At 34.9% G+C, this 21021-nt stretch overlaps 2 protein-coding genes across 12 annotated transcripts; both read left to right on the top strand.

Annotated features, from left to right (window-relative positions):
* The first annotated feature begins 1385 nt into the window (after positions 1-1385).
* LOC105158431 (geranylgeranyl transferase type-2 subunit beta 1) lies at positions 1386-5618 on the top strand. 3 transcript variants are annotated; one of them, XM_011075189.3, is made up of 11 exons: positions 1386-1546; positions 1833-1887; positions 2255-2405; positions 2609-2725; positions 3017-3083; positions 3224-3372; positions 4248-4381; positions 4480-4578; positions 4696-4771; positions 4918-4985; positions 5289-5618. In XM_011075189.3, the coding sequence occupies exons 2-11, from the start codon at positions 1834-1836 to the stop codon at positions 5358-5360; spliced, it is 987 nt and encodes a 328-aa protein (XP_011073491.2). In that variant the 5' UTR covers positions 1386-1546; position 1833; the 3' UTR covers positions 5361-5618. The 3 variants fall into 3 exon arrangements, with proteins under 3 accessions (XP_011073491.2, XP_020547846.1, XP_088734161.1); XM_020692187.2 differs by having other exon boundaries at positions 5158-5618; XM_088878035.1 differs by having other exon boundaries at positions 4918-5618.
* Positions 5619-14390: 8772 nt separating this feature from the next.
* Positions 14391-20787, top strand: LOC105158533 (uncharacterized). Of its 9 annotated transcripts, XR_016064732.1 has the most exons (9): positions 14391-14812; positions 15069-15113; positions 15798-16276; positions 16385-16534; positions 17223-19401; positions 19550-19665; positions 19740-19762; positions 19855-19957; positions 20480-20502. XR_016064732.1 is itself a non-coding variant. In XM_088878822.1 (8 exons), exons 2-8 carry the CDS (start codon positions 15094-15096, stop codon positions 20585-20587), a joined length of 3138 nt encoding a protein of 1045 aa, XP_088734948.1. In that variant the 5' UTR covers positions 14394-14812; positions 15069-15093; the 3' UTR covers positions 20588-20787. The 9 variants fall into 9 exon arrangements, 7 of the variants coding, with proteins under 7 accessions (XP_088734948.1, XP_088734946.1, XP_088734947.1 ...); XR_016064731.1 differs by lacking the exon at positions 19740-19762 and having other exon boundaries at positions 20480-20787; XM_088878822.1 differs by lacking the exon at positions 19740-19762 and having other exon boundaries at positions 14394-14812; positions 15798-16249; positions 19845-19957; positions 20480-20787.
* The last annotated feature ends 234 nt before the right edge of the window (positions 20788-21021 follow it).

Raw genomic sequence — 21021 nt, 5'->3', positions numbered from 1 at the left:
TGGCTTGAAGAACGGCGGAACCACCTACCAATGTTTGGTAGACAAAATATTCAAACTTGGAAGGACTGTCGAGGTATACGTAGATGACATGTTGGTAAAAAGCAAGAGACCAAGGACTATGTTGCTGACTTAGAAGAAACATTCTCAATTTTGAGAAACAATCGGCTAAAACTTAATCCGGGAGAATGCGCATTTGGAGTGAAAGGAGGACGCTTCCTAGGATTTATGGGGTTAACCCCCTAAAGATCAAGATCATTCTGGACATGAAGGTTCCCTCCAATATCAATGAAGCACAAAGGCTAACGGGAAGAGTAGCAGGAATCAACCGTTTTATCTCCAAGTCGGCGGAAAAAGCTTACCCTTTTTCAAGGTTATGTGGAAAGCAAAAAACTTTGAATGGGATGATATTTGCCAGCAAACTTTGAAGAACTCAAGTGATATCTAGCAGGACTCCCCTTGTTAGTAAAACCATCTCCGGGGCCCCCTCTCTACATGTACCTATCAGTTACCTCCCAAGCTATCAGCTCTATCCTCGTTTGCAAAGATAATGGGAAGCAAATGCCCATATATTATGTTAGTAAAGTACTCAATGGAGTAGAAGGGCAATATACCTTTAGAAAGAAAATGGCCTTTGCTCTGGTCATCACTACCAGAAGGCTACGTCCATACTTCCTCTCACATCCCATTGGAGTAAAAACTAATCTCCCAATGAAGCAAACATTGGGTAAGCCAGATACGTCCGGACGCTTGATAAAATGGGCGATAGAATTAAGTGAATATGACATCTTCTATTTACCCCGAACTACCATCAAAAGCCTAGGCTCTAGCTGACTTTGTTTCCGAGACAACAGGAACCTCTGATGGAGAAGCCCCTCAAGCCGAGAGATGGCTATTGCATGTAGATGGTCATCACTTCACCCCAAGGGGAACACTTGGAATTCACCATCAAATTCGGGTTTAGGGTTTCCAACAATGAGGCCGAATACGAAGCACTTGTAACAGGCCTCAAAATGGTGCATGACGTAGGGGCTAGACATTTAATAGTTTATTCCGACTCGCAACTAATAGTCAAACAAGTGGGGGTTGCATGAAGCTAAGGAAGATAGCATGATACAATACTACAACAAATAGCAGAATTAAGGAACCATAAGATTAGATTTGACTCTATTTATTTCCTAAAATATTATTCATCCCAATAACTTGGTGTGAGATATGGATTGGATATCTAGATTAGTATTCGTAATTTTGTAATAAAGTCTATAAAATATTTCATAAATACGAGATCCTTAACTTTATTTTATAATTATAATTTTTTATATTTAAAATAAGAATGTCAATAATATGGGGATCATAATGGTAAAATTTGGAAAATAAATAAAATTAATTAATTATAACAATTAGATTTAGAATTAGCTTCGACTGTCTCCTCTCTTTTCTCTCCTCAGTTCTCAGTCACGGTAGAAACCCCCAAACTCTCAATCCACCACTCGATCGGAGAACATCACCGGCGGCTGCCGTTGCTGTGGCCGTCCACAAACTTCTCCAGGTACATCTCCCCTATCTTCCTCTAACAAAATCTACCTGCTTGATTTGAAGAACCCCATAATTGCTTAGGGCAACAAACGCAGTGAGAAATAATTTTACCACTGTTTTGCATTTCTTCTGAACTCGGTAGTGATTGGATCATTTTATGCAGTGAGAACAACCAGAATCGTTTATTTTGAACAAGAAGATGTATGCTATTCCATGGACTTTTACGGGATGCAATAAACCTTTTATTTTGAACAGCTTTACATTTTCTGGTCTTTATTCTCATTTTGATTTGTTGACAGAATGGCAGAGCTCATGACTGAAAAGCATGTTAAGTACATCTTATCAGTTGAAAAGGTATGCCTCCTATGCATTTATTTCTTTACGCTGTTCGGGTATGGTTTTAATGGCATTTTGGAGCATTAAGAGATGAGATAATGTATCTCATAGATTTGAAGGTTCTTTTCTTCTTCGGCATAATGTGATTAATGCTTACATCTGTGCTTAAGATTTTTGAAACCCCAAATAAATCTTGCTTATTTTGTGTTTTTTGTGTTTTTATTTACTTGTTTTTTTTAGTGAGCTGGTACTCATAATTATTTGATTTAATGTATGTTCATTCTGCTTACTTGTTATAGTTTTGATAAGTAATTAACATAAATAATCAGGACTCTCTTCTCAATTAGCATAAAGAAAAATTAATGTTGAGCTCCTTTTGTATCAGAAAAAGGATGATTTCGAGTCTGTGGTGATGGAGCACCTAAGGGTAAATGGTGCTTATTGGGGATTGACAACACTTGATATTTTAGGAAAGCTTGATGCAGTGGATCAAGATGAGGTCGTGTCATGGATCATGCAGTGCCAACATGAATCTGGTTTTGTATTCTTGCATTGATTATTCTATTCAGAACGATTACACTTATAATCAAATATAAGTCGAATGGAGGTCTATAGGAAAACCAAATGAGTTTGTATCTTTGACTAATCTGAATTTCCCAGCTTGTTTAGTTAGCCAATGCAGTAACTCCTTCACCCTGATAAATTTGATTTATTCTTTGTCACACCTTTGTTCATGCAGGTGGTTTTGGTGGTAATATAGGGCATGATCCTCACATATTGTACACACTGAGTGCCATTCAGGTTTTGGCGCTGTTTGACAAGATAGATGTTCTTGACGTTGAGAACGTTGCAAATTGTATCTTCCAATATTTATTTTTGAGTCTTTTGGATAGTTCTTGAAGTTGATTTCTATGAGTTAAACATAGGCATCTAAAGTCCTTGTTAAAGTGTCAACTTTTAGATACCTCTGTTGAAAATTCTGGATGGTGGTTGCTAATCTGCATCGACGCAGGCGTTACTAAGGATGACTCTTGGAGTTGCTTCCCGCTGAGCAGTTTCTTTTTTCCTGTTAAGCTTATTCCTTTCTTTAATACATTTGAAAATAAGAAAACATTCAATATGCTGATAAACTTAACCTAGTAGCTAGATATTGCAAGCCTACAAAATGAAGATGGATCATTTTCTGGTGACATGTGGGGTGAAATAGATACACGGTATTCTCTAGTATTCTGTGTTGCCCTGTTAATTTGTATCTTGTTTCCTTCCAAATTGGAAAATTGTTACCATTTTTATCTTATTAATTTCAGTTTAAAATTTTGAAGGAAACATAATCACAAACCCACTGTTTTCCTAGGTTTTCGTATATTGCAATATGCTCTCTTGCATTATTACACCGCTTGGATAAAATAAATGTGGAAAGAGCTGTAAAGTACATTGTCAGTTGCAAGAATTTGGATGGTGGATTTGGATGCACACCTGGAGCAGAATCTCACGCTGGGCAAAGTATGTATGTTTTAAGATGTTACATGTACTTGTGGATTGTTTTCAATCATTTGTTATGTCCCCTACCTACATAGGATGTGGATTTTGAGTGGTAATGTGGTATTATTCTGCTAACTTATAGACAAACAATTGGAATGATGATTTTGACCCATTGGTTAACTGTTTCCCTTTGCACATTCGCTTGATGGTTAGAACGGAACTCTTTTAAAATAATTGGATCTGAAAGATTGTATTCAGGTCACGCATGAGGAGAATATATAAATTCGCAAACTGATCTAATGGGACTTTGGTTGGGAAAATGCTAATAAGTTAATGATGATCCAGTAGCGAAATATGTGCGTCAAAATAGAACTGTCATGTTCAAAAATTCAGTTATTTGGCAACTTTTTGGTTTAGAAGATGTTAGTGAGCTAAAAGGTACCAAAATTCTCATGAATGGGGCTAACTGATATAAATTCCAGTGGTTACCGGTGTACTATTAGAAATGACACCCCCTCTGACTGATACCAACTATTTATGCCTCTCATCCTCTTTCTTCCCCCCTTTTTTTCCCTAATTAGTCATCTTCCCCTGTTAATTACTGAGAGCAAACTGGGGTTGATATGCTCCATTAATGACTGAACTGCTGTAATATTTTTAACCATTGCTGATAACTTCTCCCATTTAAAGGACCAAAAGTAAATGGAAGAGGATTAGAATGAGAAGTATTAGAGCTTGATTCATTCATAGAGAAATCTAAGATTAAATGTCAAGTGGTGATGATCTTACACAACTAGGATGGCACAACATCCGAGCCTGTTATCTGAATTTGAACTTAATCCAGAACAATAAACAAGTATTTTGATGACATTCATTTCAGTCCACTTTTATTGCAGTTTTCTGTTGTGTCGGAGCTCTTGCTATTACTGGTTCTCTGCATCATGTTGATAAGGACCTCCTTGGATGGTGGCTATGTGAACGACAAGTAAAATCTGGAGGTCTGAATGGGCGTCCCGAGAAGCTTCCTGATGTGGGTGATTGTTTGCTTGTATATACTTTTTCTGTCAAAGGAAAAGTAAAAAGAAATTAAAAACACAGTTCTGATTTAAAAACAAATCGTAATTTCAGGTCTGCTACTCATGGTGGGTTCTTTCTAGCTTAATCATGATTGATAGAGTTCACTGGATTGACAAAGGAAAGCTTGTTAACTTCATATTGGATTGTCAGGTTATAATTGGGTTTGGAAAATGAGTTTCAGTTTGGAGTTTCTATTCATAGAATCATGTTTTTTCACCTATCACATGAAGTAAGAAATTCGTGTGCTCACATCCTTTAATGATGTAGGATAAAGAGAATGGAGGAATTTCAGATAGGCCAGATGACGCTGTTGATGTCTTCCACACCTATTTTGGTGTCGCTGGTGAGTGATAGTGTAAGCTTAATTATGCTTCCAGGTATAAGAAAATGTGTATGATCTCTTATTACTTTTCCTGTGTTCAGCCAGACATCATTTCAGTTTCCAACACCATTTTGTTTGACAAAGCTTTTCGTGTTTTGTGGCTTCAGGTCTTTCACTTCTCGAATTTCCAGGATTGAAGGCTATAGATCCAGCTTATGCATTGCCAGTCGATGTGGTAAATAGAATTTTCCTCGGAAAATAAACATAGCAGCTAATACAACTCGCTGGTGATGACACATTTTGCCTATCTTTCTTTCTTTGACTTGAAAATAATTAAAATAATAAAAAAACCTTGGCAAAAATGTTGTGTACTTGTCTTGATTAATTTCCCCATTGGGTCTTGTTAGTTTGCCGCAGCCTCCAATCATGATGGCATGAATTAAAATCATGGCAAGTGTGCCCTATCTGGTTGCATCCTAATGTTACATTGGTTCAAGAGATTTAATTTGATTCTTGATAATATCCTAGTCTATGCTAGGGGTATAAGAAGGTGGAATTGAACCAGATCCTTACTTTGTCAAATGGACATGGTAAGTTTTGTGGGACATAAGTCTAACTACAATGGAAGGGAGAAAGCAAGACATCGAACCTTGGGAAACACAGAGTTTTGAGCAGTTTGTGAAGTATAAGTTGGTACTAGGCTTGTCAATTTGGCTTGGTGGTGTGTATTTAGGCAGTGGTGGAAACTGTATGATGAACAATTACTGACGACATATTATATGTGGTGCAATCTGTATTGTAACAAGTATGATATACTCTGTACGAGTAATGTCTGGATGTTGATACAGGGGATGCTAATTTCTGATCATATGAGACATTTGTAGTTTAATCGAAACAAATTCTATTGTTACAAGTGTATATCCACAGTTAAATTAAAATTTAAAAATTAATTATTCTTTTATATATTTAAATTTGACAAACTATATTTAAAACAAAAGCGAGAAATCCATTATTAAGAGAAAACTTAATAATAAGAGAGACCAAATATAAAACTTGAGATTGTATATAGAAGTTGACGATACAAAGTGCAAGTTGATAATTTCGTACTTCTAACCAATATTGTAAACATTGAATAAAACTTATGCAATTATTATTATTTAATCGGCTCTATTAACCACTTTTTTGAACTACAAAAACAAATGGCGTCATAGGCTATCTATATAATTTATCCTTATTTTTATATAAGATCAATCCAAAACTTGCATAATATTACACAAAGTAAAATAACTCTTTTGGATATCTTTCGAATTTTTAATTATCAAAAATATATATATGTATATAAAGGATAGATTTATATGCGTGGACTATATAGATTAAATGAAGTAAGAGATGTAATATGATTTAAAATAGAAAATTCAATACACACTTTGTTGTCTTAAAGTATACCTGCAATGCAGTCACTCTCATGAAGTATAAGAAGTAACGAAAGTCTCTTTAATAATATCGACTCTAATTTGTAAGACCAAGATACCCTTCTCAACCCAACTTTTTTATTTATTTTAAATCAAATTTTTTTAATAACTAAAATTTATCTTCTAGTGAAATGACTGTAATAATACACGATCTTTGCCTTCATTTTCTTGTAGCAAAACAGTAGAACAATTAGGACAAAAACATCCACAGACAACTCCAAACTTGCAATCCTTTCAGCTGTTCGGACGTTGACAGATGGGCTTCAAGTTTCAACAAATTACTTTTAGGTCTGGGAACAGTAATTTAACCTTATTTTTGGTGTATGTATACATCATGACAAAAACAAACATTAAATTACTTAACTCCTTGAGATGAGAGGATTATTGACCCTTCCTATGGTCACAACACTTCCACGCAAAAATGGATTGCAAATGTTCTGCCTTATAGGGATAATAATTTTTATAGTTTAGTTTGGTTGGGGTGATCAGATATGATATAATAATTTATTATTTATAATTATATATTTGATTTTTAAGATTTGTTTGGTTCAAATAAGAGAAAAAGAGAAGTGGAATGGAATGGGAAGTAAAAGGGGGCTAATGATTGACTTTATATACTTCTTGCTACTAGCAAATTGGTGCTAGAAGAGGGAACTTAATTTTGAAAAAGATTTAATTGATCCAGCAGGGAGTTGGCCAAACCATTGTTGGGAAGAATTTATTAGCGTAATAAGGAAAACATGAAATTTAATGCCATCAGTATACCTATGCAGTAGGACTGCATTTTCAAACTTACGGATGTGTTTAGCTGGATCTATGGTACCATTATAAGCAGGGAGGTATGAAGGTATTCGGAAATAGGCAGGAAGTTCTTCTATCATGATATGCTCACTGAAAAGAATGCCCCGCTCAACAAGCAGGGTCTCCTTGGCTACCTGCTGGCGAAGTTCTACCATTTCCTTCTTCAGGGAGCGACAGATATCGGGGGCAGGTGCCCAACTGCTTCTTTTCCTACAAAATCAGCAGGAGTGGATCGATCCTGCTGGAGCCCAATAGAGATCCGCTCGTCCATATCTTGGTTTCCTGGAGTCCCTCCTCTCTTCAGTTGGCAAGAGGGTCCTGCTCCACTGGGTTGAGAGCCGTGGAGAGTTGAGTTGATGGTCTCCATGATAAATTGTCAAAGTTGCTCACAGAAGAGCGGGTTCAGAATATTAGGCCTAGTTGCTGGGTTGAGAGCTAGAGCAAGAGGCGGAGCATTAGTTCTTAGTGTTGGGTCTGGTCCGAGGACATTGACATCTCCCACAATAGGATCTGTAGGTAAAATAGGAGGCCTAGACGCAGCAGGAGGGAAGAGTCTCCTCTGTAGGATCTGTGTTCACCTCCATTGTTGAAATTTGTCATTTTCATGCCAAAGCTCAATTGTTCCCACAAACAGAGCCAATGATGCATACCAAAAATTTGGCCACATCACAAGGATCAAAGGATCTCGAAGAAAATCCTAAGATATCAGAGGACTAGCCCTGCAAAATAGAGGTTAGCACTCTGATGCTTAAGCCAGTAGCTGATTAAAGAAGAAATAAAAGGAAAAACTTGAAATAAAATGAGAATAAATGGTAATATATGGTTAAAAATGGTGAATATTCATGTGGAGTGCAATTTGTAAGCCTGAAATAGCTAAAAAGCAAAGAGAGAGTAATGCAGCAGGTGAGAGTTTGAGAGTGAGAGTGTGTTGATGATGTGTCCCAAAAAACCTGTACAAGGCCTTTATTTATAGGCTTGTACAGAGTTGGACATGAAACCAATTGTTGAGTGTTATATGGCATTAAAAATCTCTTTCTATTGGCTATCACACACAATAAATCATTATTGATTTGGATAAAAATTGGAAGGGATACATGAGCTGGACGAGAACTTACCAAAGTTGCCTATTTTCCCCGGGATTTAGTTATTCACAATCTTTCCAACTCATTTATTTCCGATTTACTTGGAACCACCTGGAGATATTTTAAGGTGATGTGTACAAACGTGTTGGCAAGCTACATGACATGTCCTCCCAACTTTATGGTGACGTGTCCGGCTGATATGGACCTATTTTTTGGGCCTGCCAGTTCAGTAAGGCAACAGGTAGGCCTGTGCGCTTTATCCGCCCTGTTAGTGGCTTTACCCGTCCTGCTGGGGCCAAAGTTTTGGTGGGCATCACTATTGTTGTTTGAAAAATCACAAACAAAACCCTGATATTAACAATCATCTAACAAATACATTCATCGTAACAACCCATTGTATAGGATATTTGTTAAACGATTGGTCGTTAATTCCAGTGAGTATTTATAATTTTTCAAACGAGTAGGTATTTTTAATTATGATAAACATCAGGGGCGCCTGTTTTAATTTACCCTTGGGATTATTACACTCGTCTTTCCTGAGATGGAATAATTACCTTTTAGCCCCCCTGTGCTTTAAAAAATTATATCTAGTACAGCTGAGGTTAGCTTCCGTCTAATAATTAGTTTCATCTATTACTCAAAATTTACTGAATTTATTGGTATTAACAAAAATATTAAATGAGGATTGTTATCTATTTTCAATTGACTTATTACTTACTCATTGTGGGTCAAACAAAAGTTTTCTAACTAAGTTACCTTTATAACAGTGAAATATACTTCCACACATACATTAACCTATAAAGATGTGTAAGGATAATTTAGTCATGAAAAAATTTACTTAACCTCAATAAAACAATACTAAGTCAATCGAGGGTAAATATGAATTTTTATCCTATTATTCAATTAATATCAACAAATTCAATAAATTTTTACCAACGAAAAAACTTATTAAATAAAAAAAATCTCAAAATACTAGATATAATTTTTTAAATTATGTAAAATTTATATTTAATTACATTAAAATTTAAAAAATATATATATAGTTGTCCTTATAATGAAATATCTAGACTGCCTATCCTGGTGCAAGGATTACAACTTTGGCCTACACACATGCGACAACGTGGACCATATTTAATCGGTTAATTGTTGATTTCCAAGATTAACCATACGTCTTTTCCGATACTACTTGCTTATTACATTTCATATTCAAAATGATGCAATTGATCTACAAAAGTATAGAAAACAAAAATGAGTAAATTACAATTACTTTTCAATTTATCATAATTATGAATATTTTTTATTATTTTAAAAATTATTAATATCTCGTTATTTTTTACGGTTGTCTAACAATCAACCCAATTCATTAGATTTCTGTCTATTTCTTATGGTGAATTGACCAAAATACTCTTGTATATTAAGTATTATAATTTTATTTATTTTTTGATTTTTTATGAAAATTAAGTGGATAATATTTTTTACAATTTTTGAATTTTTTTCAACCACCCCGTCCGATTTTTTTACAAACTTAAAAAAAAAAATTTTAAGAAAAAACAAAAAACTACAGTAAGAGCAAAGTTGACAATTTTATACCTCCATCCAATGATTACATAGTTTTATCAAACATCAGTGGGGGTATTTTTAATTTTTTAAACAATAAGGGAGAATTCATAATTATGCTAAATCTCAGGAGAGGTCGTTGTAATTTATCCAAACAAAACTTTCTATGTACTACACTTCTAAAATAAGGAAAATTCTAAACCAAATAGAGTTTGGTCGAATTTGAATTCATTACATAATAAATGCAATACAATTGCAGTGTAATTGATGTATAATTTAGGAAAAATAACCAATCGAGTGATAAGTATATCATACTTACTTTATGATTAATTTAGTTCGATCAAACCTAATTTAAATAACAATTTTCCCTCAGAACAATCTTAAAACTCTCAATTTTAAACAGTCACAATTGTTTGTTTATATAACAACGCTTGTCAGACCTACCATTAACAAATATACTCCAAACTTCAGTTCCCAAAACTTTAGGGCTTGTTTGGCCACACATTTAAAATGGACTTCTAGGTATAAAAGTAAATATGAGAAAATATTAGATGTTGTGGTTACATGATTATATTGACTTTAACAATAAGTCATACCTCAGGATTTTCAATACGTGGAAATTAGTGCATTTTTTCAAAATGTACTTGCTATATTTTAAGAAAGTATAAATATATATTTGGTCTCGTAATTTAATTATTTGATATTTTCATTCTTTAATTGTATAGGATATCATTTTGATCCTATATCTTTTTAATTTTCATAATTCCGAGTTCTTTCTTTCTTTTGCTCGAATTCACCCTTTTCGTTGGAAAAAATGCATGTGTATCTCACATGACTTATTAAAATTTGGGTTGCTGTTCTTATTGGTTTATTTTTGTTGGTATTTTTTATTCTTTAATTTTTCAGAGTAGCATTTTGGTCCGATTATTTCTCTAATTTTCGTTATTTTAGTCATCTTTTTCACTGGTGTTTACCCTCTCATTGGTAGAGGTGATCTCCGGCACAAAAATAAAAAATTAAAATGGCAAAAATTAAAAAAAAAATGTGGGAACCAAAATACTACATTAATAAGTTAAAAAACGGAAACACCAAATAATTAAATTACGAATCAAAAAGTAAATTGAACTCTTTTCAGAAAGTGAAAATGAATAGCTTTTTAATTAAACATGCTTTATTGATGCCACATATTTTCTTCATAAAACTCATATATAAAAGTACATTTCTTAGATGAACTTTTATTTTAAAACTGCTCCAAACAGGACCTAACAAAACTTAATTCTATAACAATTTCAACTAGTTTGAATTAAGACAATGTGAAGAAGTGATTATTAGAGGTAGGGCCAAAACCAAAACAACTCCCATCAAAGGCCTTTATGGTGAAAGCAACCCTAACCTCAAGTGGGAGTCATTAGGGTTGAGAAAAATGGATGGTAGGTATCTCATGGCTTGTCTCCATGGATGAAAAAGACCTATAGTGTCACTTCAATTGCACTTAGCTTAAATTAGCTTATAAGGATTAGTATTTTCAAATTATTAATATCTTAAAATTGTCGGTAGAATTATAATTATTGGATTGCTATTTGAACAGTAGCTACTCATTAATCCAAATAGGAGTAGCAATGGAGTGGGTTGGGACGGACCTAGGACCTATCCGTCTCGGACTTTATTTTGCTCCGCCCTATCCCACTATAAAATTCGTTGGGACAGATTTGACCAGATAAACCTGAACTCCTATTTTTATTTTTCAAGATAAAGAAAAGAAAGAGGGCGAGAGGAGGGAGAGAGAGAGACTAAACGGCCAGGGTGAGGCCACGCTGGCTAGGGAAGAGAGATGCAGAGAGAAGGGTTGTTGTGTTCGGGCGGAGAATAGGGAAGAGATGTGATAAATTATGAGGGGGAGAGAAGAAAGAACTAAGAAAACGTGAACAGAAAATAAAGATAGAAACAAATTATATATATATATATATTAAAGTATTAAGATTAGGTTTCGAAATAAGCTCTTATAGACTCGAGATAAAAAATTTCGAATTCAAATCGTTAGATTGTCTTCGAAACAATACCATTATAATAATTCTTTGGGGTTGGGTGGGAGGGGGGGGGGGTTGGGTTGTAAAGCTAGAGCATTATGATGATTCTTTGTGGATAGGTCAACCCACTTGTTATTGGTGGATGATATTTATTTGTGGGAGTGGTCCTAAGAGGGGGGGGGGGGGGGGGAGGGGGTGCATGTCTTGATAAGGATATGTGGTACTAACAATTCTCCAACTGCATTTTTGGAACTAAACTTATCTTTGAGCTTCAACAGTTCTTTTCATATATTGTTGTTTTCATTTATGATTTATGGATATTACATTATCCATTTGGCTAAGGTAGCTCAACTCCATAAGAAACAAATTCACCTTATTATTATTATTATATTTTATATTTTTTAATTTTATTTTAGGAGAAATAAATGCATATATTATATGTGGGAGTCAAATTAAAATGAAAATTTGACATTAGTAATAATTATATCTGGGAAATATTTAAGAAGTTGTTAAAGCTTAATTCTATTGTTAGATAATCTCTATGCAAATGTTCCCTTTTTTCTAAAATAGGGTATTACAGTTTGAGTTTTTTATATTTAGAAATATTTTTATCATTGTTTGATAAATAAAAAATAATTATGTTGTTCCTAAACGGTGAGATGAAAATTACCCCCTTTACCCTGGTTGATTTCTTTTATTTTTTTAGAAAAAATGTGAAAAACAAAATTGAGGGTAAGTAAAGTATTAGTCCGTAAAAATAAAAAAATAAACAAAATTATAGTTTATGATTCAAAGACATTTTGGTCACTTCACTTAAAAATGAGAATAGAAACCTTACGGAGACTAACAAAATGAGTTCGTTGTTAGAAGGATTTTAAAATAAGAGGAATATTTATAATTTTTCAAACGACGAAAATGCATTTGTATTTATACAAAATCTCAGAGACAGTGGTTGTAATTTACCCTTAAGAAGAATGACATTCTCTTTGAATGGAGACAAGGGATTTAAATGGTATACAAGTCCGGAGGCTCTCTCTAACGAATGATTCTACGATCTGAATTTGCATAATAACTTATAAAATTGTGAATCTAAACCCTAAAATCATTTTTTTCTAAAGTTTATTTTTTGATAATTAATTATGCAATTATAGGGCTAAATTAAACCTCTTTAATTATAGTGATAAAAGCTTTTATAAACAAACACCAAGCAACAAAAGTTAAACCTCTAATCAATCTTAATCCACTCATATATACTAAATAATATAGTTACTTGCAAATCTGTACTTTCATCAACTTTTTTGTTTGATTCATAATGATGTGAAAAATCCCTATATATTAAACCCTACTTTTGGACCTAATTTTATATCGCTTTTTGTTAGATATTTTAATAAAAAATACACTTAATTATTAGGAATTTTATACTTTTGGTCGATTACGGGATTATTACTTTTGGTTTCACAACTTTCGAAAGAAGCACTTTTGCTTTTATGCACTTAATTGCCACGTGACCTTTTTTGTTAAATGTCTAATAAAAAGGTAAAATATCAGCATGAATTTTAATTAATCATGATTGCATAACAGTTATTAGGCATTATTTTGGTCTGTGAGTCAAAATATTAGCCATAGCAAAAAATAACGGGAAATATTGATCAACCGTGGTCAAAATGTAGGAGCATTTGGTTTTATGTTCAATCACTAGAAGAATTATAATATTTAACTATGGTTAATTGTCATAGTTTATAACAAATAGCCGTAACAAATAGTTATTGAACACAGTCACGTAACGTTGTTGTATCATTATTTCTTTTTAGAAATAAAAGTACTATAAGTACTATAAATTCAAAATTCAACATCTATAAATATTTATGACAAATCAAATCTAAACAAACTTTTATTTCTCATGCAGATAAATCTATATATATATATATTTTACGAAAGCCGTGCACCAATTCACACACGCTTCTAATGAATTTTGAATGCAACATCTCTATTATGAAATATTGAGTTCAAACTACTAAAGTGTCCCCTAAAAAATCTATATTTGAAAACATACAATTCAGATATATTTCTATTTCTCGAACAAAAAAGCAATAAAATATTTTCACCCTATTGAAAATGCTGGACACTAAAAATATAAATGAAAATAAAATCAAACGACCCAATTTTGGGACTGAATATTGTATTTGACCTGTATAGATAGTACGACTGACATGGTTTTTAAATTGTAGTAGTTTCTAATTTAAGGAATAATTTAATTTTTTTATAGTGAAAGTATAAAATAACTTTTAGAAATATAAAAAATTTAAATTTACGTGCACAAATACTTACATATCAACAGTAACTTATATACTACGTATCAAGGGAGAGTACTTTTTTAAGTTTCTCTCCTTTTTTAGTCTGTTTTTTAATATTTAATTCAAAAAAAAATATTTATTCATCTAACTTCTCATTTCTCTACTATTTTTAATAGTTAGTCTTAGAAAAATCATATATTTTTTTTATCATCATATTTTTATATTTAATATGAACTTATTATTTTATATATATTTTATTAAATAATAAATGCTTTATAAGTATTTTAATTGAGATTGTATTATAATAATTTACACACAAGTTTGCCATAAATTACTAATTTTAGAATATTGGAAGGTAAAAACTAAAAAGCGTCGCTAGAATTGAATAGCCAGCTGCGGGACATAGTTCATTGTAGAGTGACGCAGCTCTCTCTCTCTCTCTCTCTCTCTCGCAACTAGGCTTTTGGATTCACCGGCATGCAGTTGTACGTGGCAGCCTCTCAGCCATTAATGCATGAACCTGCGCGGACTTGAGAGCTGCCTATCTGTCAATACGGCCTACAATTTGCTTCAGCATATTTCAGATTTACGAGTCGGTGCCTGCGTTACTGATTCTTGTTTTTTCTCCTCTCTCCCTCTCTCTCTCTCTCTGTGTGTGAAGTGTCTGCGTCCATATGGGTGATAAGTGGTGATCATTCTCTTTATTGTGAGGTTTGTTGGAGCAAAAGCACTATATGAAATATTAATAAGGGGAGACCGGGAGAGAGAGAAAACGAGAGAGGGTTTGAGTGTGTTTGAGATCAACTGGAACGGATTTAAGGGTGGAAAGGTATGTGGGACTCTCTTGATTTTGCTTACCTTTTAATGGTTCATCTCTTTTTCAGGAAAACTCTTCTCTTTTTCTTTTTTAGTCTTGATATTAATTGTTTTATGGGTTATTCCTTGCTTTGTGGGTTAGTGAGAATATGCAGGTATATGGGGTAAAGATTTGAGCGATTTAGTTGCACTAAGATTTGTGTTTCTAACGCATATTTTGATTCAAGAACGGAAAAAGTCACCACATTTGCTTGATGTGTTGAGAGCAGTTTGGTGGTTTTGTGCAAGCTTGGAATGAATTGGGGATTGAAAAGGTGGTTTCCGTACTTTTCACCTTCAAAATGGGCTGAATTTCTTGAGTAGATGGCAGATCAAGCATGTGATATGGGTTATGGATTCTTAGCATGGAAGTTGGGTTATGCTAATTTCTTGAAGAATAGCTGTATTTTCATTTGATGTTGCCAGTGCTTCATTAAGTTAAGTGATCCTTTTCTGAGTACATCCTCTAGATACCAAAAGTATCACGAAGTTAGAGATAAAATAATTTACTTTATTGTCTGATATTTTTCGACTGTCGAAGGTACTAATATCAGTTTTCATGATACATGTAAAGAAGTGGGCATGTTTTTATAAATAGTTGGATGGTGAAAAAGGAAACTGTTGAGGGAATATGAAAGCGGATCATTGGTAGTTTTATGTTTTTCGCGGGTGGCTAAATAGTGAATTTAGACGGCAATTTAGTAAACAATTATGATTCAAAATGACAAATTTAACATATGTTATAGTCTTTGTTTTAATCATAAAGATGACATCATCACCAATTAAGTAAGTTGTATGCTTCTATATAAGAAGGATCCAGTAGTTTGAATCTCATTATAATTTCTTTCGGCTGTTTGTGGTTAGCAATGTTGTTTAGTTGTATATATTTATCTTATATTTGCCGTTTCTGGGATGTCCAACTCACAATGACACTTACTTTGCTTATTTATAAATTTCAGGATTTTTGGTGATACACGAGCATCACTAATGATGAATATAAACGATGAAGACATTAGCTTAGGACTTATATTGGGTTCTAGAAATTACCGCATTCAGACAAGGTTGAACAATAGTTCAGGTGCAGGTGTAAATGCAAACTCAAGATTGGACATGGCATTTGCAGCATCTGATCCCCTATCTGAATTAGTTTGGTCACCGCATAATGGTTTGAGTCTCAAATGTGCTAATTCAAGCTTGGCCGATAAAAAACCGCTTCTCCTGTGGAATGTCGGACCAAGCACTATGGGTCTTTCACCATCACAGTGTATCAGATCAGAGGGGAATCTAGATGACAACGCTGCTGATCAGGGAAACTTGGCTATTTCACAGACAATGATTGATGGAGATGATGTATTTAGTCATAAAGCTACTTTGTTCGGGCCTTCTGGAAACTCTCCTGCCCCTGATTCAGGTAAAAAACATAGTCACCATGAAGGCGGTAAGTCATTTCTTGTATACTAAATGCATTTTAAATGTTTCATGGTACTCTTTGTTTTTTTTATGCCGGCTTAAAGCTTTTCTATGTATACTTGTGACCATTACTTAGCAGAAGGCAAACGTAAAATGGAGGATGATGCTGGAACTAAACATGCTATTCAGGAGGAGGAAAATTGCATGGACGCCAAGGAGGATGATATTTGCCGTCCACAGAATGTCCAAGTTGCTGATGTTGCTGAAAGCAGCATAAGAAATGCCGGTACATATCTTGAGTCTTTTCACTGGGCACATCTGTTTGGTGGATGATGTCGATCTCATACCAGTCATTTTTTGTTTCTGAATATTCTATGCGCTTTCCCGTGATGAAAACGATCTCTAAGACGTGGACCTGAAGAAATTTTTTGCTGTTAAAAAAGAAATTTAAAAAGAAAAAGAATTAGGAGTGGAAGATTGAGAATGCCTGGGCTTATAAGCTCCTTGAAATTACTTATAAGATGTAGTGAAGTGTTCGGTAAAATGTATATGTGGCTCACCAGCTCTGAAATTAGATGTTAACATCTTATTAGCATTGTTGAGAATACTCATAATAGTAAGGAGTTAATTATTTTTAAAATTTTAACGAACACATTTAGTTTGACTGCATGAATGACACTATCATTAGTAACTCCTTATAAGTCTCATGATCTTATTAATTCCAAACACACTTCATGAGCTTGTCTCTGAAATAAGATTTAGTATCTCATAGGCTCCAAAAACATCTGAAGCAGCAAGAACTCATAAGTTTTTTGACATGAACTTGGCCAAGAATCCAATGAGTATGTTTTCTATTAATTCCTTTTCGTGTCTGCCAAAACTCAGCTGGGTCTCTATTAGTTTAAAAACAAGGAATTGGGGAGTAGAGGGATGCCATCTTCGTCTTATTTTCTAATTCTGCTGTTGATTTCCAGCAGGATGTAATACTTTAGCAGCTGGGATGAATGAGTCTAAAGTTGACATGGCTATAGATGTGGCTGATTGTGCTGAACCTTTCTCAAAGAAGCTCTCAGAAGCTCTTGTTTGTTCTTCTCCAAACTTGCAAAACCAGAAGGAACCAGATGATGAAGTAACTTCAGCCGCTGGAGAGGTGGACAAGATTAAAACCAAGATGCCATGTCCTATCTCTGCACCTCCATTGAAGAAGATGGAGTCCTCTGCAGAAAATGACTTTTGTCATCTGGTCACAGAAGGGACTTGCAATTTAGGAGAAATACAACCTCACCGGGAGAAATTGTCTCCTGTAGAAAAATCCCCAACAAATAGCAGGATTTGTTTATCTCAGGCAAAAGGGAAAGAGAAAGCATTATCTGATGGAGATATCTATGGGAGATCATCGAATGATGATGATGAAGACAGCCATGCGAGTGTCGAAAGTTGTAATAGTGCTGGATTACTTGCAAGAGGTATAAAGAGACAGAGATATGATCAGGGGCTGATAGTTGGAAGCAAAAGGATGAAACAGTTTCAAGGTAGTTCTGATTCGACATCCATCGTCAGACGTGATAGTTCTTTTATGAATTGGATATCAAACATGGTGAAGGGTCTCTCAAGTCCTAATAAAGAGGATTCTTCTTCCCTTGCTTTCACCCTTGCTTGTACCAATGATGTTTATGGCAAGAATAACCAGGAGAACTTCATGTTCAACGAAACACATGATTGTGCAAGCCGAAATATGGGGTTCAAATCTATATTCCAGTCCTTATACTGTAGAAACACAAGTATGCCTGATGCTGGAATGGAGAATGTAGGTGATTCGATAGAAGAACTGGAAGAGGTTGTGGTGGCTGACAAAACCTCACCTGAGAATCTTCCTAGATCACATGACGGAAATGATGATAACTCTTGCAAGCAGATTGTTGTTTCTCATAAAGAAGTGAATCCAAAAATTGTTGGCCGGCCGAGTAAACCCTGGGTATTTGCTGCAGACTCTGCTTGTGCCCCACATGCTACCGAGACTGATTTGCTGGGAGATAAAGCTTCAGACATCCTGGTATCTAATAGACCAAAAGATCGAGTCATTCGATTTGATACTTCAGATAAACAGATGAATAGCACTGCAGACAGAACAACTGGCGACGTTATGTTAGCTGTAAGTAATAAGCCGGAAAAAACTAATCCTTTGAACAGTTTGTGGATTACTCGCCTTTCTACAAGAACTCGTATGTTAGAAAAATGTGACAAGGTCAGTCAAGATGCCAACGTGTGCTCCACTTGTTGCCCAAAAGCCGATCATGATAGTCAGGAAAATGATGTTTTTCCTATTGATCATAAAAGTTCTGAGGCGAAGGATGTTCCCCGGGACTGTCAGGTTTATGCTTCTGAAAAGGAGGTCCAAATGTTTACTACTAATGGGGAGGCATCTGTTGATCTTAAATCTCCAGCTAAACTGTCTCATATACCACCTTCTCCTAAATCTAGAAGTTCGGAGGCAATGGCATCCATTTTTGCAAGACGGTTGGATGCCCTCAGGCACATACCATCAAAAACAATAAATACTTCAACTTCCAGAGCAACATGTTTCTTTTGTGGCAGCACCCATGATTTACGTGAATGTCCGCAGGTAACAGAACCCGAGCTTGAGCATCTCCTAGCAAAATCTAATTCATTTGAAAGGTTTGGAGAATCTCCCTGTTTGTGCATTAGATGTTTCGGTTTAGATCATTGGGCAATCTCATGTCCCTTGGGGTCCTCGACTAAGCATTGGAGATCAGAACAAAATGTTTCTGTCTTTAGCCATTTCACTGCTTGCCGTCTGCAGCTTCGTGATGGCAATGAGAAATGTTCTAGCTATCAAAGGGGAGATGAAGTTCAAAAGTTAGTTGCTGATGATCACACAGCTACTTGCAGCAAGAAGCTAAATTTGGGTTCTTTTCCTAGTAATTTGACTTCAGATATGAAGAAGTGCTCAAACAAAATAGTTTCTGCTTCAAATGAGATTCAAAGAAGCGCCATATCAAATTTTGCAAACAATGTAAAAGATAGTCAGAATTTTCCGCCATGTAATATTTTTACTGTGCAGAGTACAGTTGCACAGTCAGAAATATTTCATGCTGTAAGGAACTTGCGCCTGTCTCGTGCGGATATTCTGAGGTAAAAGTGTGCTCAAAAGACACCAATAGATGATGAGTTTTTCTGAGGCTTGTTTGACTATTTTGAATTATTATTGCCAGAACATTTTATTCATTAGTTAGTCGTTTCAGTTAACCTATAACTAATTTCTTAGTGCTCTTGATTTCAGATGGATGGACTCCGATGTCTCTGTGTCGCATTTGAATGGATTTTTCCTGCGCTTGCGGCTTGGCAAGTTGGAAGCAGGATTAGGGGGAACTAGTTACTACGTTGCTTGCATAACAGGTGTGTAAATGGCATTCCATATTTTATTGTAAAAAAGTATCAATTTTCTGATCAAATTGATAATGCACATGCAGTTTGGCCTGAACAATTAAAGCTGGTAATCATTCTGTTCATTACTCTCATTGCATCTTCTTTTTTTCTTTCTTCTTTCCTCTTTCCTCTTTCTGATAAATCGATAGGGGATGCTAGAGAACATAACAGTTGCGAGTCCAAAAAGTCGATCCTGGTAGATGTTGGTGGCATCAGATCATCTGTTGGGAGTCAGTATGTTTCCAACCATGATTTTCTGGAGGTTAGTTTTTCTTCTGTTTCTTCACCCCTTTCCAAAAGATGTTTCTTATGGAATGAGTAATATGTGGAAATTATAAGAGACTGGTTATCAAAGAGTGTGTGTGTGTGTGTGTTATATTGTGAGCTATATCTTGGTAGAAGATCTGATATCTCAACATGTTTAGATACTTCTTAACAACAAAGACATTGAGCGATCACGAGATGCCCAAAGGTGATAAGCCATCTGTGATGAGGGTTGTTTGTGTGTCTTTGGTTAACATTTGAGAGATAATTTAGAGGGGCAAACAAAGTGTTAAAATGACAGTTTCTTAGTATACCATGTCAAGATTACATTCCATGTTGACCATAAGTTATTTTTCGATTTTGAAGCTTCATGTGATAGTTTCATCACTGCATGCATCGACGGTACATCTTGGCATATATTCCGAGACGGCCCATCTGGTTTTCTTGGCATTTCAACCGACCATGTATCAGCTGCATTGCATCTATCACACTGAACTGAAGATTTGCACTTCTTTCGCAGGATGAGATTAAGGCTTGGTGGTGCAGAATTCTGAAGAGTGGCTGCAGGATTCCTTCCTTGGACGAACTGAACTCGAAAATCAATGACAGGAAAAGTCTAGGCTTTTAGTTGCAGTTCTTCGTTCCACCACATAAACTACACTTTCTCTTTACTTGTTTTTTTACTGCTAGAAGCATACGAAGTATGAGTTTGTTTTGTGAAGTATAATTTTGAAGATCGATCCATGATGATGAATTGTCTGCCCGTTTGATGTAGATACTCTTAAGAGTTTGTTGATAGCAAGTTTCCAAGAAAGCTGGTTTCTGCTATGGTTTCTCGTCTTTTTTCCTCCAGGTGAGGAAAAGCATGAATTTTTTTTCTGTGAACAACCTAAGCTTTTAGGCAATGTAGTCATTTAACTTAGTTCAGACATGTGATTCTGACTTCAAATCCTACTTTAGAATTGAATTTTAGACTTCACAAAACAGATGTTGTCCGCTTGATATGACGGGGCGTATTAGAGTTATTAGTAATTGGTAGCTGTGTGTTCGAGTTCGTAAACG

Source organism: Sesamum indicum, linkage group LG3 (genome assembly GCF_026168435.1).
Source record: "Sesamum indicum cultivar Baizhima isolate 11 linkage group LG3, ASM2616843v1, whole genome shotgun sequence".
In the NCBI taxonomy this organism is placed as follows: Eukaryota; Viridiplantae; Streptophyta; class Magnoliopsida; order Lamiales; family Pedaliaceae; genus Sesamum; species Sesamum indicum.
The sequence above is the reverse complement of the archived record's forward strand: the minus strand, read 5'-3'. Positions and strand labels throughout refer to the sequence as shown.

What these genes read in the sequence shown, in the direction of transcription:
- LOC105158431 (XM_011075189.3), top strand. Translation starts at nt 1,834, where the DNA reads ATGGCAGAGCTCATGACTGAAAAGCATGTTAAGTACATCTTATCAGTT. An exon ending in TGGGGTGAAATAGATACACG is followed by an intron (nt 3,084 to 3,223) that starts GTATTCTCTAGT and finishes CTGTTTTCCTAG; the next exon opens with GTTTTCGTATATTGCAATAT. An exon ending in CACCTATTTTGGTGTCGCTG is followed by an intron (nt 4,772 to 4,917) that starts GTGAGTGATAGT and finishes TTGTGGCTTCAG; the next exon opens with GTCTTTCACTTCTCGAATTT.
- LOC105158533 (XM_020692824.2), top strand. Translation starts at nt 15,094, where the DNA reads ATGAATTGGGGATTGAAAAG. An exon ending in ATGAATTGGGGATTGAAAAG is followed by an intron (nt 15,114 to 15,797) that starts GTGGTTTCCGTA and finishes TATAAATTTCAG; the next exon opens with GATTTTTGGTGATACACGAG. An exon ending in TCTCGTGCGGATATTCTGAG is followed by an intron (nt 19,402 to 19,549) that starts GTAAAAGTGTGC and finishes TCTTGATTTCAG; the next exon opens with ATGGATGGACTCCGATGTCT.